Source organism: Tachypleus tridentatus, chromosome 9, assembly GCF_004210375.1.
Source record: "Tachypleus tridentatus isolate NWPU-2018 chromosome 9, ASM421037v1, whole genome shotgun sequence".
Lineage (NCBI taxonomy): Eukaryota > Metazoa > Arthropoda > Merostomata > Xiphosura > Limulidae > Tachypleus > Tachypleus tridentatus.
In genome coordinates, this window is record NC_134833.1 from 42,047,379 (window position 1) to 42,066,016 (window position 18,638).

An 18,638-nucleotide genomic window follows, 5' to 3' on the forward strand; every position below is an offset into this window, starting at 1 on the left:
AACATTTAAAATCAAATTTAAAACAAGTCTTAATTTTCAATTGATTTTCAGTTTTCCCTCATCACTATAATCAGCTAGAATTCATTTGAAAACATCTAAACTTTTCAGAAAAAAGGTTTTTAAAATGTTTCAAAGGGAAATAATCCAAAAACTTGAGAAAGATCACACAAAAAAAAGTTCAGATCAAAAATGTAGATTTTTAACAGTATTAAAGTTGCATCAGAGATATCTGTTCACATATAATTTTATCCATTTTGTACAGTATTAAAGTTGCATTAGAGATATCTGTTCACATGTAATTTTATCCATTTTTTCCTACATTTCCTTTCAAGATATATATTTTACAACTTAGCATGGCTGAAGACAGAAACTAGGTAAAAAGTGATATTTATTAAAAATTCACCCTATGTTTATTTAAACTTAGCTATTTCCACATATAATAGGTTAGTGCAATACAATAATTCAGTAGAAATACAACTGTTACTTAGGGTTTAAAAAAAAACAAAAAACATTTTTCACACTCATATTGTAATCTTACATATTAAGATGCTGGCGTCCATATCCAAAACTCACAACTTGCACTTAACATGTTTTCTTACACAAAAACAATCATCAAACACCTCAAAAATATTTTACAAAGTTGTGGACTATATTTTGAGAAAACACATCCTCAGAATTATCTGTTTTTTTTTAAACTAGTTACCAAAACATTCTTGTTAATGTATCCTTGTAAGTTCTTCAATAATCTTAACCAGATCATCTACTGTTGCCTCATGTTTCATCCCACTTCCATCATCAATCTACCATGAAGAAAAGAATTTGAACATTTCATTTTAATATCATACCCACATATATAATAAAAAGATCCTTCAGTTAAGTTTTATAGGTCTACTAAAAGTAGCCTAAGAAATTAATTGTTAGTCTAACACCATTATTATTATTATTATATTTTTTTTTTTACAAATGAAAATAAAAATCACAGGTAGTCAATGGAATGTTTTAGCATGAGATTCAATACACACCTGTAAACCATTAACCACTTCCTGCATCTTCTCTCTGTTCAGGTCGAGAAAACTTTCAATCAAGTCTCCATCAATGAACCCACTTGCTTGTTCCATCTTTCTCTCTGTGGAGAAAGATCTCCAAGTAGTCTAGTTAAGAAATTATCTTATAATAGAACAGTCTTATAAGCCAACCGAGAAAAAACTAAAATTATTTATAGTAGGAATTACATTAAACATTTTGAAACTTAAAAGAGTAGATTCACAGTAAAGTCTTCATAAATATTTAACAGTAAATTTCATGACTAGTAATTTTTTCTATTTAAAAATACTAAATATTAAAAGTGACAAATGTACAGTGTCTGAATGACTAGCACCAAGTGAACAGTCAGAATACTTCTGGCACCAATTTTAACAACTCATTATGTAAATATGCTGTAAGGTTTAAATAACATGTGAATCGTAAATGCCACTACTGTCATTAAAGATTACATGACAATTTCCATCTAAATAGTTCCATCAAATTTAGTGTCAAGTGAACTGCCTGAGCTTCTAAAGCCATGTGGACAGTTCAAATTATTACAGTTTCAAATGAACAAACAGCGTAAATGCATGGATGTCCACAAGGAAGGGTGACAAATAATTATTGGAGCACTACAGCAGATAAGACAGAGAGTAGTATACTAAGAGTAGGAAGGTTGTGCCATTTTCAGCAGCTGAAACTTGAACATAAAAACAAAACAAAAATGAAATACATTTGGTTATGGTACTGATACAAACAAGTACACATTGTGCACAATAATATTAAAAACACACCCTATAATTTAAAATCTAATAAGCATTTAAAGATGTATCAGAACATTTTTAAACTGCTACACAACTGTGTTTTCAAGGCCTTTGCTTATTCACATGTAATTGCATAAGTAAATATGACATGTAATGTAATATACAAATTTTACGTAGGGCTAGTTTGTCCTCCAAGAGTTGCTTACAGAAATGTAGATGTGGAATAATAGTAAACAGTGTTTGCTAACAAATGTACACATTAATAAACTGAGAATTAACACACAATCTGATGAGCTTATTCTCACCTACAGGTGGCTCAACACATGAAAGTATTTCATTATTTTTAATTTAGATGCCATGTGAATAATTTCACATTTCTTCTTCTTTATTAGGGTGATTACAAAATACTTTTTTGCCACTGCTTTTACAGTTCAGATAGCAATTACACATTATGCACAAAACACTGTTCAGGAATGTCATTTTTTGCACCTGCTCTCCAAGTAGCTTATTTATCAAACTGCTTTCTTTGCAGCATTGTAGATGACAGTTTTTCTTACCTTATCAGTTAGGTGTTTATGATATTTGTGGATCCAAAACATCAGCATATCCACACTTTGTTACCTGTATAAATTCCAAGTAGTAGCATGCTTGTACTGACCATCTGAAAACTTAGATACCGAAGAGTGCAGCACATTAATGTAGCAACATTTTTAACATTAATGCACTTAGTGAAAAAATGGGTAAACAAGTCCTCAACATAAGACTGAAAAAATAGAAATGCAAATTTAGTTCATCACATTGTGATTCAATGTGAAAATATGAACAAAAGTTGTTTTACATCATCAATAGACCTCTTCACATTGAACAACAATCTTAATATTTTATTATAAAACAAATTAAGATAAAAATCCCCCTCCATAAATAGTGTAAATGGCTACCTAAATTATTTCAAAACTCAAAACCTGGAAGAGAATTAGACCAAGTATCTCCACCTAAAATTGTAATAAAATTATATTTATGACTTTCCTTACCTTTAAAAGATATCCTGAAGAGAGCTAATATAATTCAAATTTTACAGTTCTCACCTGGTCATGGTAGGAAATTTAGATTTACTTATATGAGCTAAAATTATGACCATCAGCACCAAGTAGTAAAAACACTGTATGCATTAGATTAAACCAGATGACTAAATAGTTCCAGCTAATCTCTTGCAATAAAAAAATAAATCTAAACCCAAATCTACAAGTTTCTGCTTCTGTTACAAACTAGTTTTTGAAGGATATAATGAATGATCTATTTTGCCAACAGATTTGATTACAGAGGTCAGTTTTGTCTGGACATCCAATAAGAAATTGTAGAATTCTGCTGGAACTTGAGCTACAAGTCCTGCAATAGAAAAAAACAAAAATACTTGGATAAAAAGAACTGTTTAAGATATAAAAAGATATATGAATAGAAAAAAATATTTCATATTTCATTTTTCATAAAATCTTATGTAAATAAAATACACCCAACCAGGAGCCAAGAAATCAAAGTAAATTATTATTCATATTGCCTTCAGAATGCTCTCTACTTCCACAGCAGTATTAAAGTTTTGGCCACAAATTAAAGATCACACATTTCTGAGAGAGAGGTCCATGTGTGGATTAGTGTTTTGTTTACACTTGTATGTTTTTGTTTTTCCATGATAAATCACAGAGAAGTCCTTACAGTTTTAAATAAACTGAATTAAAATAGTTATTGAGCATTTATAAATTTATTTTAAAACAATTTTCCTTAATTAACTGCACTAGCTACATACATTTTAAAATCAAGATAAACTCTTGTGATGCAATTATCTGATTTACTACCATGAATAAACTGTTTAACTTAATGTCATAATGAAACTGTTTTTCTGTCACAATACAACTAACATACTAACATGATGCAACTGTCTAACCTACTACCATGATGTAACTGTGTAAAATAGCCATGATGCCACTGCCTAAATTACTTTCATAATGCAACTGAGTTATTGCCACAATGCCACTGTATAATACAATGCTATGATGAAAATGTTTAAATTGTTGCCATGATACAACTAATTTATTGCTCTCTTGCCACTAACTTACTGCTATAATGCAACTACACGACTTATTATTAAATGTCATTAAAGATATAAGTTATGAGAGATATTTTTGTTGAAACTTTATAGTACTTTTTGTTTATGTTCTCCTATATGTTAATCACAACCCTGAAATACAGTATAACATGAAAGAGATCAAAATATAATTTAAAAGATTGAGTTAGATTTTGTGCACGGCCACATGAGAGCTATCTACACTAGCAGTCCTTAACTGTGAAGTGATACACTAGTGGGTATACACTTAACTAACATCATTCACTGATTATCCCAAAAAGTGAAATTCGACCTTCACCCTTATAACCCCCACCCGCTGCACCAAAGTGCGTCTGGCATACTGACCACTTGTTTGTACTAGGCCCCAAAGAGACAGAATTAAAGATAATAATAATACCACAAAAATTAAATAATTAGAAAAATTATTAACTTTAACAAAAAACCTACCTATAGCTCCATGAACCGTTCCAAAAAGTACAGAGCCTTGAGTTGGAGTTGTCATCTCACCAGGATGCTGCATAACCAGAGATCCTAAAGACAAAACATAGTCATTAAAATCAAACTTAGAATTAAAGAAATCTAAGGTGGAATACCTAACATTTGAAAACAGAGAGCCCAAAAGTTAGAAATGATGTGGTAACCATACACAATGCAACAATTATGGTGGTGATAAATGATTAGCAGAAATATAATTTTTATTTATTTCATATGCACGTCTAAAATTTTAAACCAACATCCAGCTAACTGTACAGAAAGAGGTCTTTTCTCTCAAATGTATTATACCATAAATTGGTTGGGTAAATGCTTATATTTTATGGTACACAATAAAAATAAAACTGAATTTACCTTGTTTATTATTCAGATCCCTGATAAATCAGAATTGAATACCAATTATAATTACTATTAAAACAGAAATATACAATTTTAGGAAGTTATATATATATATATGGTACTTGCACCCCAGGATATCTTCCACAGCTTAAATAAAACATAACCTTAGCATTACTTTTTTACAAGGGGTCAAATATACTTAAAAGCTACAATTTTATTTATCTCTATGTAAGTATATCTGCACTGATATTTCTACAAAAAAATAAAGACAAGCAGAACTACAATGAATAAAACATTACACTATACTTTAAACTTCCTGGGTCAACAAATTGTATATAAAGATTCAAAAAGAGAGCTTAATTAAGTTTATTTTTCCATTCTAAAACTGTTTATAATTTCACTACTCTTTAAATAGAGTTCTTGGCAAACCTATATAACATGTAAAGACTAAATAGTTCAGATAGAACAGCATATCTCTTAAAGTGCTGTTTAACCATACCATGCCTAAAGACATTAACAAATTCTCCCAAATGAAACTGTCCCACTTCCTGCAAGTGTTGTCTTTCCTCATCATTTGTAGCAGCACTAGAAAAAAAGTAAATACTGATTTTAAAAAATGTGTTTGTGTCTTTGTGTCAAGGGACAACTCAAACAAACTACACACACACACATTGAAAGAACTGACTGGTTGTTTGCTTATTAATATCACATTGTGATTCATTTTCAAAATATCACAACATGCATATGCTATACTCATAAAACTATCATGGGATTTAAAACCTTACTGCACATATTATTTTTGTAAGGATTGTATGTAATATTTTGATGAAATTCAAGAGTAAAATACTATTTAACACTTAAATCTTTGATACACAATGACTAATATCCCAGCAATCTCCATTTATCATGGTCTTTTCTTCATCACGAGAAAAACTGTTTTCTCCCAATTCCAAACCAACTTCTCAAAAGAGGCCAAGAATTTTTGTTTTTATTTTTCCTACAATTTTAATACTTGCTTTATGCTGATCTAGAAAAACATAACAACTGTTGAGTTAGTCATGAATAATGTTAAAGTATGTGGTTTTGAGAACAATATTTAAATACACATATCAAAAATTACTTGTAAAAACCCTTACCTATCTTTCTGACAAACAAACAAATTAAAAGAATTTTCTGCACCCAAAAAATTATCATCGTCAAGTATTTCTACAGCTGACATCCAGTTTGGTTGATAATCCCGGGCAATCTAAAAATTGAGCAAAACAGGTGACCCAAATAAAACTTTTGATGTTTTTAAGGCTGTTAAAGCTCTTGTATTGAAAACATTTCTTCAAAAATGCTGAAACTACATATCGACAAGTAACAAACCAAATTATCTGTTAACTTACAGGTTTACTGACAGTAGAACTGAGCATCAGTGCATCCAGTGAAAAGCATTATTTCTGTGTGTGTGATTACAATTCAAATTCTACACCACTAAAGGTGTCTTTAAACTATCTACCTCAGAGCAATATTACTGTGTATTAAACTTCCAAACCCTGATCAACAGCACTGGTTTGTTAACCCTGTCCACACAGGTTCCATCAATTTGACAAATGTGTTTGGTTTATCATTACATTTTATAATTACATTTAAAATTTAATGATTTTTATGTTCAATGGTAATAAACTTGGTATAAAAAATGCACTTTGTAAATTCAGGTTTTTATGCTACTCAAGTTTCCATTTCATAAATTCAAAAGCAAACAAGTGGAAAGTTATAACTTTCCAACACTGAAATTGTATTTCCTATATAGGCACTCACCCCCTGTATTTTTGCTCAGTGATGCCCTCTATATGTAAACTGTTTACACAAACCACAAGCTTTCTTTCTCCCCTCTGTTGAAATTGACTAATTCCAATGTGTTTTTCAAGCAAATCATCATGCAACAACCCTCCATCAAAAGGAATGCAACATACTCTAATTACATATACAAATCTCTCCATTCCATTCTACTGAACTGTCACTTTGAGTTTTGGGAGATGATGGAAGCACCAGTGTCCAGTGAGAAGAGTGGAGGGTGTAGAGGGAAATTGTGAGAAGAGGTAAGGACCTATCAGAAATACATTTTAAATAGAAAATAATTATAACCTCCAATAAGGTATATTTCTGCTTGTCACATAAAAAGCTAGAATCCCACAATGAACAGATGGGAAGACCAGTGCATTGTAAAAAAAAAAAGCATTCAAAGGACACTCTTTAATGCAAGAAAGTCAGAATTGCAGATTTGATGAGGGGAACATCACCATTTCTGAACCAAGTATACTCTTTGCCCATCCAAGTGAGAGAAAACTATGGCCAAAACGTGATCCATACAAGATAAGATACACCTGAAAGGACAGGGACAGGTAAATAAGAACATGGATGAGAAAGGAACAAGGGTGTGTCATGGCTCCAAATGTGAAAAATTTGCAACCAAAGAGAAAAGGATCAAGTGTTGACACTCAGATTACACAAGATCTCAATGTCTCAGATACATGATTGAAAACATATCAATCACCAAAGAAAAAAAAAGTACAAATCCCAAAAATAAAAAGGCAGCAAACATATCCAGAGCAAGGCCACATTGTGACCTACAAAACTCCATCTACAATGAAACCACATGTATAAAGTGAGAGCCAAAGATGAGAAATGAGACATGTAAGTAATAAGGAATCATGGAAAAACACGGGATTACATAAAATATAATATACCTGAGAAATCATGCTGAGAAATGCCTTACTTGGCAGGAGTGGTACAGGAAAATCTGGTGGTGTAAAAATGATAAGCATTCTTCATTGGACTGAACAGGTTTGGCTTGTTTTGGAGGATTAGTGAAGCAAGTTCAGGAGATGATGATTGACCCATATAACGTTCAATCTCATAATGCACAACAAAAGAGAAAGTTAATGACAGGTCTCCCCCACCTGCAACCCTATGAAAATAGTGCTATAAATATATCACACCCAAATGGGAACATGAACCTCAGAATTTGTTGCTGAAATATGTTAATCAAGCGAAAGTGTTTTATGTAAAATATGAGTGTGTGAAAAGTTTTAAGAGAGGGAAATTAAATGAAATTAAACTATTAAAATTACGATTCACATGAAGAGCACCAAAATAAAACACATTTTGACACAAATACTGCCAAATGAAAACTGATATTTTGGTAAAACAGAATAGAGGGAGCCACTTACATCATTCAAGTATGTTGCACTCTTATTGGTGGAGGGTTGACACATGATGATTTACATGAGAAACATTAGAATCAGATAATTCGAATGGAGGGGAGATAAAAGGCTTGTGACATATGTAAAAAGTTTGCATATAGAGGGCAGCAATGAACAAGAATAGTTATTTATGAGAGAGGAGGTAACTTACCACATCAGGAATTCTTTGTCTTCACTTCTCTGTATCACATGACGCACAAGTGCTCTTGTTTCTCCATTTGAGATTGTAAAATTTCAAAATGATAGCTTCTATAATGTCTACTGTGATTAATCTTGCAACCACCAGATAACCACAAAACCATTCATAATATAACTATGAATGTACTAGTGTATATTCATGGGTTTTGATAAACTGTTCGTAAACATTAAAAATATGCTTTGCGTAAGAAATCAATTTAAAAAAAAAAAAAATTTTATTAGAGATTTGTCTGCAAATTTAGAAAGCTTTTACTGAGTCAGTCTCAATGAAATGTTTTATGTTAAGAATAAGAATACTTATTTTAATCTTACAGTTTTTATATTTCATTTGCATAACTTATACAACAGAGGTTCCTATATTTATTTTGGTGGTAACCCTCTTTCACACATTCTGAATCTGCATGATTCCAGCTGTTACAAAATGTACTTCAACTGCCTCATTTGGCTTTGTTCATAAACTTTTTTTTTTGCCAAACTTGTGAACACAAGTTTAAAAGACACTACCCTAGAACCTCGTAAATGGATATCAAGATTTGTTTTTTCTTTTTGGTAAATCTTTTATTTCTCCTTCTTATTTTCTTTACCCTAACACTAACTGTTGTAAAATCATCAATGAACAGTGAAAAGAAAAAGATGAAACAAAATCAATACCTGTTTTTTAAAATTATTCTTTGAATATCTAATTGCCTCAGGGTTTCAAATTACTTTTTGCAATTTCAATTATAAATCTTTATAATGTGTTTTATGTTTTTTGCCTAAATTTGTACTATGGAAGCAGTTTATCTATTCCCTTGTCCAGAACAATAAATCACAGCAGAAGTACACTAGTTGTTTCTTACAGAATATAAATTTTACACTCACTGATGTAAAAACTGTGCTAGGCCTCAATTTTTTTCAATAAATTGGTTGTATTAAAAAAAAATTCATGAAGCATTCAAATATGTATTTTAAAACATTAGTAACCAAAACAGAATATCCAAAACTATTTTCATTCATTTTGCTATATAGGGATGTTCCAAGTAGATAAAAATTCAATAATTGCTAGAACCACCTAAAAATTAGCTTCATATGATACAGTTCTACTGACTATTGCTTTATATAAGAAAAGTAACAGATAACTTGGAAATATTTATGTAAAAGAGACTATTTGTTCTACTGGTAATAAGCATGTCAATCAGCCATGTATGTAAAGTTGATTAAATATTAAGCTTGAAAGACAGAGAGAGATGGGTAGGGCTTTTCTTGACAAATCTACTGACACCTAAGTTATAACTAATATTTTGGAATTACTTATGCATAAAATCCCTATATATTAAATTTGTATTAACAAATACATCTTATATATACAATATTTTTTTCTTATTTAGGGGTTTAGCCAAGATACAAAAAATGAGCAAATTGAAAAAATTAAGACACAAAATGACTGACAACAGGATCCAAAAATTACGTTCACTTCTGAAAAAATGTGATACCTCTTCAAAGTTTCCTTCTAAAGGTTTGTATGCTAGTAAAGCCATCGATCTCATCAAGTCTCCAACAAGTACAAAATCTCCTTTTGTTTTTAGGTATAAAGCTATTATGTTATTAAAGAAACTGCATTCATTGTGGAGTTCACGTTCTGCAGTCCATTCAAAGAGTCTCACTGTGCTGTTGATACTTGCTAAGAGTTTGCCATTAAATTCTACTAGGGTATATGGGGCACCTTTAATTTCTTTTTCAGCAATTTGTTGAAGTTTCCCTGTTAAAAAAAAATATATATATATTAGTACATGAGTGCTTCTTTATGAACTTTGTTGTGGTTTCATCAAGCTAATACAAGTTGGATACCAATTTCATTCTTTTTTACCATACAACTCCTAATATTATGTATAACATTAATATAGCAGAAGTTATTGGTAAATCAAGTACTTCCAATTGCAGCTGCAGTTGGTACTGGGAAGGCTTGAACGAATTGAATACAGGAATAAATGTTTCATGTTTACAAGGCAAAATAAATTCATTCCAACTTCTAAATCTTAACCTTATGACCATTTTTAAATATATGAAACTATTTATTTCCTTTTACTTACAGCTATTTGAGGAAAATACTTAAAATGTAAGGAAAACTGGAAGAACAAAGTAATTGTTTTTTCAGTTAAAATTTGACACTTTTAGTTAATCTTGTTATTAAGCAACATAAGAACAAAAATTTGATTTTCAAGAGTTAAACTTGATAATAACAACAAGTTTTAGCAAGACAAGCTAACTCTGACATAATGTTTTTCAATAATACCAATGATGTTCAACCTCCTATAAACAGAAATATAGATTTCTTTCCCAAAACATTTATCATATATGCAAAAATATCAATGGACTACTGCTTACCATCTGACCAATGAAAAATGATTATTTTCCCCTGTTTCGGCTCAGATTCCTCGGGATTTATAATTGCAGTACCAACAATAAAATATACATTTGGATCTTCTCCTAGTTTTGTAGAAATAATACTCAAAGCAAATTCACTAGCCATAAACTGATGAGAATGAAGAACTGTGAAATAGAAAATCATAACTTGATCAAAAGTACTCAAAGTTTACTTTAAAAAATTACATAATGATTACAAGAGAAAACAAAAAGTCTCCAAAACAGAACTTTCACCAATTACTAATGATTAGAAAACTACAATATTCAATAAAGTGCTCAACTTTCACAGTTTACTTCAATGAAGCTCAAAAATTTTAAAATATTTTATTAATATGGGGTCTTCTTTATATATATATAACTAAATCTAGTTATATTTCTTAACCATTCATTATTTCTGATAAAAAATATTAACCCCACAGACACAGATGGGGGAGGAAAGTGAACATGCCACAACTTTTTACACAATGTCACTTAACATATTACTATATTACCCTCAATAAATGTTCCAGAGGCAATGCGAAGTGCAAGGGGGCTATGCTATTTTTTAAAATAATAAACATGAAAAATTACAAAATGAAGAACTGAACAAAATATTTTTTCTTCCTATTGATTGTCAATGACACTTAACCCTACTTTTATTATTTTTTTTAACACTGATGGTAATAATATTCTAAATTTTAATTTCATTGAATAATACACCAGAGAATGAAGACTAATAACATGCAAAAAATGTACAATTTCCTTAACTTTCATATTTTCTGGCTTTCTAACTATGTGACAAGAGCTGTGACAACTTCATAGAAGCTCGCCATTGTGATTCCCATAAGAAAAAGTTGTATTATGAGTGAAATATTTAGTGATTTTTATTTATTAAAGATGCAAAGTTCTCAAAAGTTGAACTAAATTTTACTTCATCAAATAAGTATAATGTTTCTTTACACAAGTATTACATTAACACAAGAAAACACATTCAGAGGTAGACCTCACCCTCAAATGTATGTTGGTCAATAATCAAAAGGCTGTGAACTTCTATTTCCTGTCCATACTGGTCACTACTGCTACTGCCCCCAAATGTGTTGTTCCCAGGCTTAACCACACTTGAACTAAATATGGAAATATTTGTTAGAGAATAATTTTTTTCTTCTTATCTTTATAGCCTAATCACTGCAACTTTAAAACAAATAAGCAATTAATTATAAACTTCTGAAACAGTATTACTTGATATGTAATAAACCATTATTGTGCAATGAATTATTTAAAGCAGTGTTCACAATTACATAATGAGCCTGCATTAATCATTTTCAGATTTTAACAAAGAAACACAGCTGGTAATAAAACAGTCATGTCAGATGAAAGTTTAAAAACAGTTCATGGCAAAAAAACAACAACACAACACTGCCTTAGATTTATCTTTCAAAACATTCTATGGATTCTTTATATGCTAAAAGACAAAATTCATCATCTTCAATAAAAAAAAAACATTTCTTGAATTATAATCATCAGCAACACTTATGAGACATAATGTCATTGTTTTATATATATGTGTGTATATTTAAACAGTTTAATTCAGGTTAAAAGAATTCATAAAATATACATAAAAGTTTTATTACATGTTATGACGTTACCACTTAAAGAAACAGAACAAAATGTCAGACACTTAACACCTTCTGAGTTCCTTCTTTAGTTAAAATCTCAACTTAGAACTCATCTGTAAGACATACTGCTCAACTGAGTGTTATATTCTAAACCAGTAACCATACAGATCTAGCTGAAACATTGGAAAACTTGGTCCAAAGCTAAGGTTGCACATGATCTCACCTGTATGTTATATTTTGTGCCTGAGTGCTAGCACTAGGTCTGGCTGGAGTAAGACCACTACTATCATGAATATCCTGTCTCATACATATCACACCAAACGTCTGAGTAGCTTCCTGATAAGCTATCCTCCTGGAACAGAATACGTGAGCTTAATATATTAAATAGTTAAGAATGTCAAAGAAAAATGTGTTTACAAGAAATAAATGTTTGATAAAAACGTATCTACGTGATACAAATAAACAAATTAATAACATCAATGTTTATGAGTAAATTAAAGATTTAAGTAAGCTGAATCTTAAGTGCAAACAATTGGTTTTTCTTGTTACTGTCATGAATTAACAAGTTATATGGTCATCTAATCCTAATTATTAACTTTATGTGCATAAGTAGGGATCCAAGTTAACATTCCACAACCTTTTAAAGAGTGCCATTTAATATGATATTATGTAATTTATGTCAAAATTATTGACTACACACTGCTGATTTGACAACAGTTCATGGTAACAAAAGTACCACATTTCACAGGAAAACTGAGAAAAACCATAGATATGCATTTTGAAGGTTATAAATGGTTACAAATATAAAAATCTTTGGATAAAAAATTAGAAAGTAGAAATGGGAGCACCAAAAAAGAAAACAAGATGGAATTGATTAGATAGCATTATAGCACCCAGTAGTTGACATAATGCAACTTCAACATGGACGTGGCCATCATTCCACCCAGTCATACTTTGCAAGTTTTTTGTAACTTGGTAACTATTCAAACTAAATGAAAGGTGTGTGTGTGTGTGTGTATATATATAGTTAAATTTCTCTGCCTTAAACTTTGTTTCAGCATCCAAATACAGATACATTTACATAATCAAATTATGTGACCCTAATAAAATGCACACGACATAAGTTGAGTGTTTAATGTCAGAAGTGAAACAAGAAACTACAAAAGATCATACTTTGCTTATGAGACATTATAGCTAACCATCTGATTGGTGGGACAACATAATAGTATCAAATATTTCAAAAGGACTGGATTAACTACTGATGAAACTCAATTCAAGTCTATAATTGGATCAAGGTTCAAAGTAAAATACAAAGTATGAGAGGCATAATGAAGGCTACACCTACTATGAGGTTGCACCGTGTCAAAAACTATCAAGTGTTGTAATGTTACCCTACCCACATCCTTAATTTTTGGTGTTCCAATTCCCACTTCCTAATTTTGTGTTTAAGTGTTTTACAGTTGCCTCATAGGTTTTTTTTTGGTACTAAGGTTCAAAATGACTTGGTTCTAAGCCTATCTTTCTCATAGCTGTTCTTAGAGCTATCTTTGGACATTTCCTGGCTAATGCTGATACCTTTTTGCTATAGTTTTACATCCATCTAGTCAGAATGGCAACCTTTTCTCTGAATGGATTAATAAATGATGTTTGTTTTCCAATTTCAGTATTACCATTTCTAACTGTATCTTTATTCTTACAGTAGTGCACTCTGTGCTAAGACAAAGACTTTTCAAGGTTATCAATATAAGAATTTCTCCTTTTATTTTTATCCCTTGAAAGGTATATTTTAAAGATCACACTGTTTGCAGTATAACCTTAGATTGCAATAGGTCATGTTTAGTTTGAAAACAATGCTTGCGTTCAGTCCAGATCTCTTGCACAAAGCCATGTCAAACTTTGGCAGTGGTAGCATGTCTTTATATAGGAAACTCTTGCATTAGGCATCTACTGCTAAGTTAGAATTGCTTTGTTCAACACAGAACCCTTGAACTAGATGTATAAAACTGTATTTATATATACACGCACACACACCAAACAGATACAGTTGCAAAGTAATTGTGTAGAGTGCACACAAGTAATTATGCACTCATAGATGATATGAGGGCAGGTTGTTACTTGCCAACTCATAGGTCAAAATATTTAAGTTTGTTGTTTCAAACTGGACTACTTACTATATTGTTCTTAGCCTATAAACATCATATTATTTAAAATGTTGTATAAATAGAGTGGTATACCATTTTCTCACTCCTCAATCCATCAAAATTAATATCGGCTTTGTTATTTTTACATACAAAATTATTTATTATTCTATATAATAAGCTTATTTTTGTTTAGAAGTTATTAACAATTACTTTTCAAGTTTGATTTCTTTTACCACTTCATCAGCAAATAGTTTTACAAATAAACATGCAAATAATTAACTCAAAAAATGTTTTTCATACAATAGTTCCTGCTCCATAACATTTTAAGAACATTGTAATAGCACATTCAATAAGAAATTGTATATAGTAATATTGATATTGTTTAAAGTTTTACAAGTAAATTTACTACATCTCAGAGACTGATAATGTGTATACTGTCATAAAGTTTACACTAATACGGATTACTATAATAATTATATGACTTCAAATTTTACCAGTTTAATCTAGAGAACATATAACACCCCCATGTTGAACATTCTATCTTACCCACTTACCTCGGTGATTCTCCTAAGGGTACAGTCCTTATGTGTAACTTCTGAATCTCATCAATTGTTCCAATCAACAAGGTGTTGTCTCCAGCTAAAGCAAGACTGGGGTTTCACAACAAACAATATTAATTAATTTGTTATTTTGTAAACAAAAGCAAGCAGAAAGTTTCCAGAAACAAAAATAATTAACAATATGCTGTGTGTGTATTAGGGATTAAAAAGGTTTCCAAATAATTCCCATACTATTGAAGCCCTAAGTGATAGACTAACCATTAAAAGTATTGGTTATGATATATTATGTATAGAAATTCTAATAATACATTGAAAAGATTGCTAACATTTCTGGTATAACAATTTTTAAAATAGCAATTTTTTTCTACTACCTAACTACCTGATCACATCAACACGGATAGCCTCTAGAAGTCTTGAACTATAAAATTTCTCCAGCTTTGATATTCCGATAAATATATACTTTTTTTTTAAATAAATGGTAAATATACCATGCACATACATAAAAATATTTGCAATCCAACAGATGATGCTACATACCAATGGATAAAATTAAGTTTCTAAAGGTAAAGTATGTCCTTCTTATAATTATAACATGAAAAAGACAAACAACAGTATTAAAAATTATGAACTTTAAAATAAAGTAGTGATTTTGCTGCAAAAAGTAATGAAACAAGAATTAATATCACAATCACAAATTTATAAAATTTAATCCCTCCTTTGACAGTTTTACACACTTATCTGTAGGCCAAAACAAGGATTATATTTTATAAATTTTAACACACACAAATAGATATACAGTATTAAAAAATTATGAATGTTAAAATGAAGTATGGATCTTGCTACAAAAAGTTAAAAAAACTACATATAAACATAAATTAACATTTTAACCACTTAGTGTAAACATTGACAGAAATAGCATATTTGTCACTCAAGTGTGAGAGTGTAAGAAATGTAACAAATAAATTTTCAGAGTATAATTGAAATCATGAAAATTCACCCATTTATTTACAACTCACCAGAATACGTATGTAAAAATAATCATAGCAATGTACACACAAAAAGTGGTACCTACCTATCGGGGTAACCCTCAGAGTTTAAAGGACACATATGATTCACTTCCCTCAGGTTTACATTGGAAAACACTAGCTTATGATTACTAGAATAGATAACTGTAGGCCTGTCTGAACAAGCAAACACATTTGTTGTTGATAACGATCTGAATGTTTTCAGAACTGTTGGCTGAGTTCCTAAAGTGACCTAAAAACACAAAAACAAAGAATGTTACACTTACAAAAAAAAAAAAAAAAATACTTTTGACCTTCAACAGTAAACCAATTTCATGAGATGAAATGTTAGAAAAAGAATATTAATATCACAATTTCAGAAACATTAAATATACACTTCATATTTTCTCTCAACCTTGGCAAGACTTGACTTCTTGCCTACAAAGCATTTTGGATAGCCAATAGGACTGCTGAATCACTATTCCAAACAAATTAATAGACTGTCTGCTGTTTTAAAACTGTAACTTGATTGTTAGGAAAAAACCAAAAAAACTTATAAAGTTAACTTCTCTAGATATTTTCAATCTGATTGCATCCTGTTCAACCTTATGTGAATGGGCAGGAGTCAAAAGGTGCATGTCATAACCTGTTACAGAGTTTCATTCAACACGGTATTATATAATTGGTGTCAGAGTTATCAACTATTCATTTTACCAAACATTACTAAATTAACAACAATTCATGGCACAGTAAATATGAGATGCAATACATAAACAAAACACTGCAGATATGCATTTTGGAAGTTATAAAGGATAGGCAAATACAATCTACAATTATATGATGTACAATTTTTTGTTATCATTACATTAACATCTCTTTGCCTTCTGACTTATCAGACTGATGTTGTCAATTCACAGACATATCTTAATTACAATTTCTTCTGTAACATGTTTGGGTTTGATTTTTTTGTGTACTAAAAACTTGCCACTTGCGTAGATATACATAGCAACTATGGAATTATAGCCAATATTCCTTTACCATTATCTGATGTTTCTCTCAGCATTAAACTTGGGTGACTTTTCCAAAACCTGTCCAACAAATCTAATTTTAACACTTTTACAATGGGCATCCTTCACTACACATTGTTTTTAGTTATTAAACATTTAACTGAACTATTTCTTGTTTATGTTATACCAATTAGTATAGCATAAAATCACAGCTGATAATTCCACATTTTCATACTATACAAATTAAGTTCTTGATTTTGTAAGGCAATATGAAAAAAATACTGAATGTCCCCTAGTGTAAGAAATGTGATTTTTTTTTCTCTAGCATCCTTTCTTCTGTAATTTATTCACTGCCATTCCAATATGTTCAAAATTTAATGTAAATTACTCACTATCAAATCATGATTGTCCAGACAATACATACTTTTCATCATTTTCAATCTTGTTACAGACCCATCAAATAGCAAAACAGACCCTCCCTTACCACACCTATCTGTCATATTCTCTCTTTCAAGATTTAACCTTTTCAACACAGGCTTGATCAATCTGACAGATCATGTGACCTCTTTGTACTCATTTAAAGTTTTAATAGATTTACTACTTCTAACTTTCAATACAGTGCATATATCTATACAAAATTTGGTAGTTTTTCAGTTAGCATAGAAATAAAGTACTTATCCAATCTTCCTTTTTCTTGCTATCAATTGTTAATGACACTTTACCCTACTTCTTTAATAAGAATGGAAGTAATGTATGAAACAATTTGTAATTAATTAAATAATGCACAAGAGAACACAGACTAACAAGATGTAAAAAGTAGAAAATTTATCCTAACTCTTAAAATGTTTCTGCCTAACTATGCAACAAGAGATTTTACAAATTCATCCAAGATGATCATAAGCTTTCCTGTGAGAGAGGAGCTTGCACTCTGAACTAAACAAACAATTTCATACTACAATATGAATTAATTCCAGAAAGAAATTAAGTTAGATTTACTTCAATTTTTTTTTATAGTTAGAAGATTAGTTAAAATAACAGATAAAATATAAAGTTTCATGGAAAACAAATGTCTTAAATGAATTTAGGTTTTTAGGGATTACACAAATGTATTTGATATCTTTAGGATGAAGGGAAGTATTTTAATCTTAACATTAAAATCACTTTGCAATTAGACGAGTAACAAAACAGACCCAATATATATACAAAGAAATCTTAGTAAAAATACTTCATTACAAAATCTAATTTTTTTGTGTGCACAAAAGATCCTTAACATTTCCTAAAAGTCTACCAAATTTTGTGAAGATATGTATACTGTATTAAAAGTTATAGTATCAACACTTTATCAGGGCAAATGTGTATACAGACTTGGTATTTTATACCAAGCCCACTGCAAAAAGGTTAATGGGTGTTCATATATAAAAAGGTTTTTTCATTATTTATCTGTAACTTAAAACAACTAACCAAATTAATGTCAGCAACTTCATTCTGTAAATATTGTAATTTCTATGCAATAAAATACACAGTAATTATTATAATCAAACATAACTTACTTTCTTCTTGTCAGTAAGATTTCCCGAGTCTGACTTCAATATGAAATAGAAAAGAGACCCATCACCCAAAGCACACAACAAATAATGAATGCCTTCAAATGTTGTAGCCAGGATTGACCTTGGTATAATTTCTGATAAAAGAAAAAAAAATCTATAAAACCCTGACATTTATTATGAAAAAATTATCATAAATCA

General features: G+C 30.3%; 1 protein-coding gene across 1 annotated transcript in view; it reads right to left on the reverse strand.

Annotated features, from left to right (window-relative positions):
• Window positions 1–371: 371 nt before the first annotated feature.
• pic (DNA damage-binding protein pic) overlaps window positions 372–18,638 on the reverse strand; it is a 49,874-nt gene continuing 31,607 nt past the window's right edge. Inside the window, 13 exon segments of the mRNA XM_076453986.1 lie at window positions 372–800; window positions 1,023–1,146; window positions 3,071–3,173; window positions 4,354–4,437; window positions 5,237–5,322; window positions 5,874–5,983; window positions 9,656–9,921; window positions 10,548–10,712; window positions 11,574–11,689; window positions 12,405–12,533; window positions 14,877–14,972; window positions 15,955–16,139; window positions 18,444–18,574. Coding sequence (XP_076310101.1) covers window positions 717–800; window positions 1,023–1,146; window positions 3,071–3,173; window positions 4,354–4,437; window positions 5,237–5,322; window positions 5,874–5,983; window positions 9,656–9,921; window positions 10,548–10,712; window positions 11,574–11,689; window positions 12,405–12,533; window positions 14,877–14,972; window positions 15,955–16,139; window positions 18,444–18,574 — 1,679 coding nt within the window. The 3' untranslated portion in view covers window positions 372–716.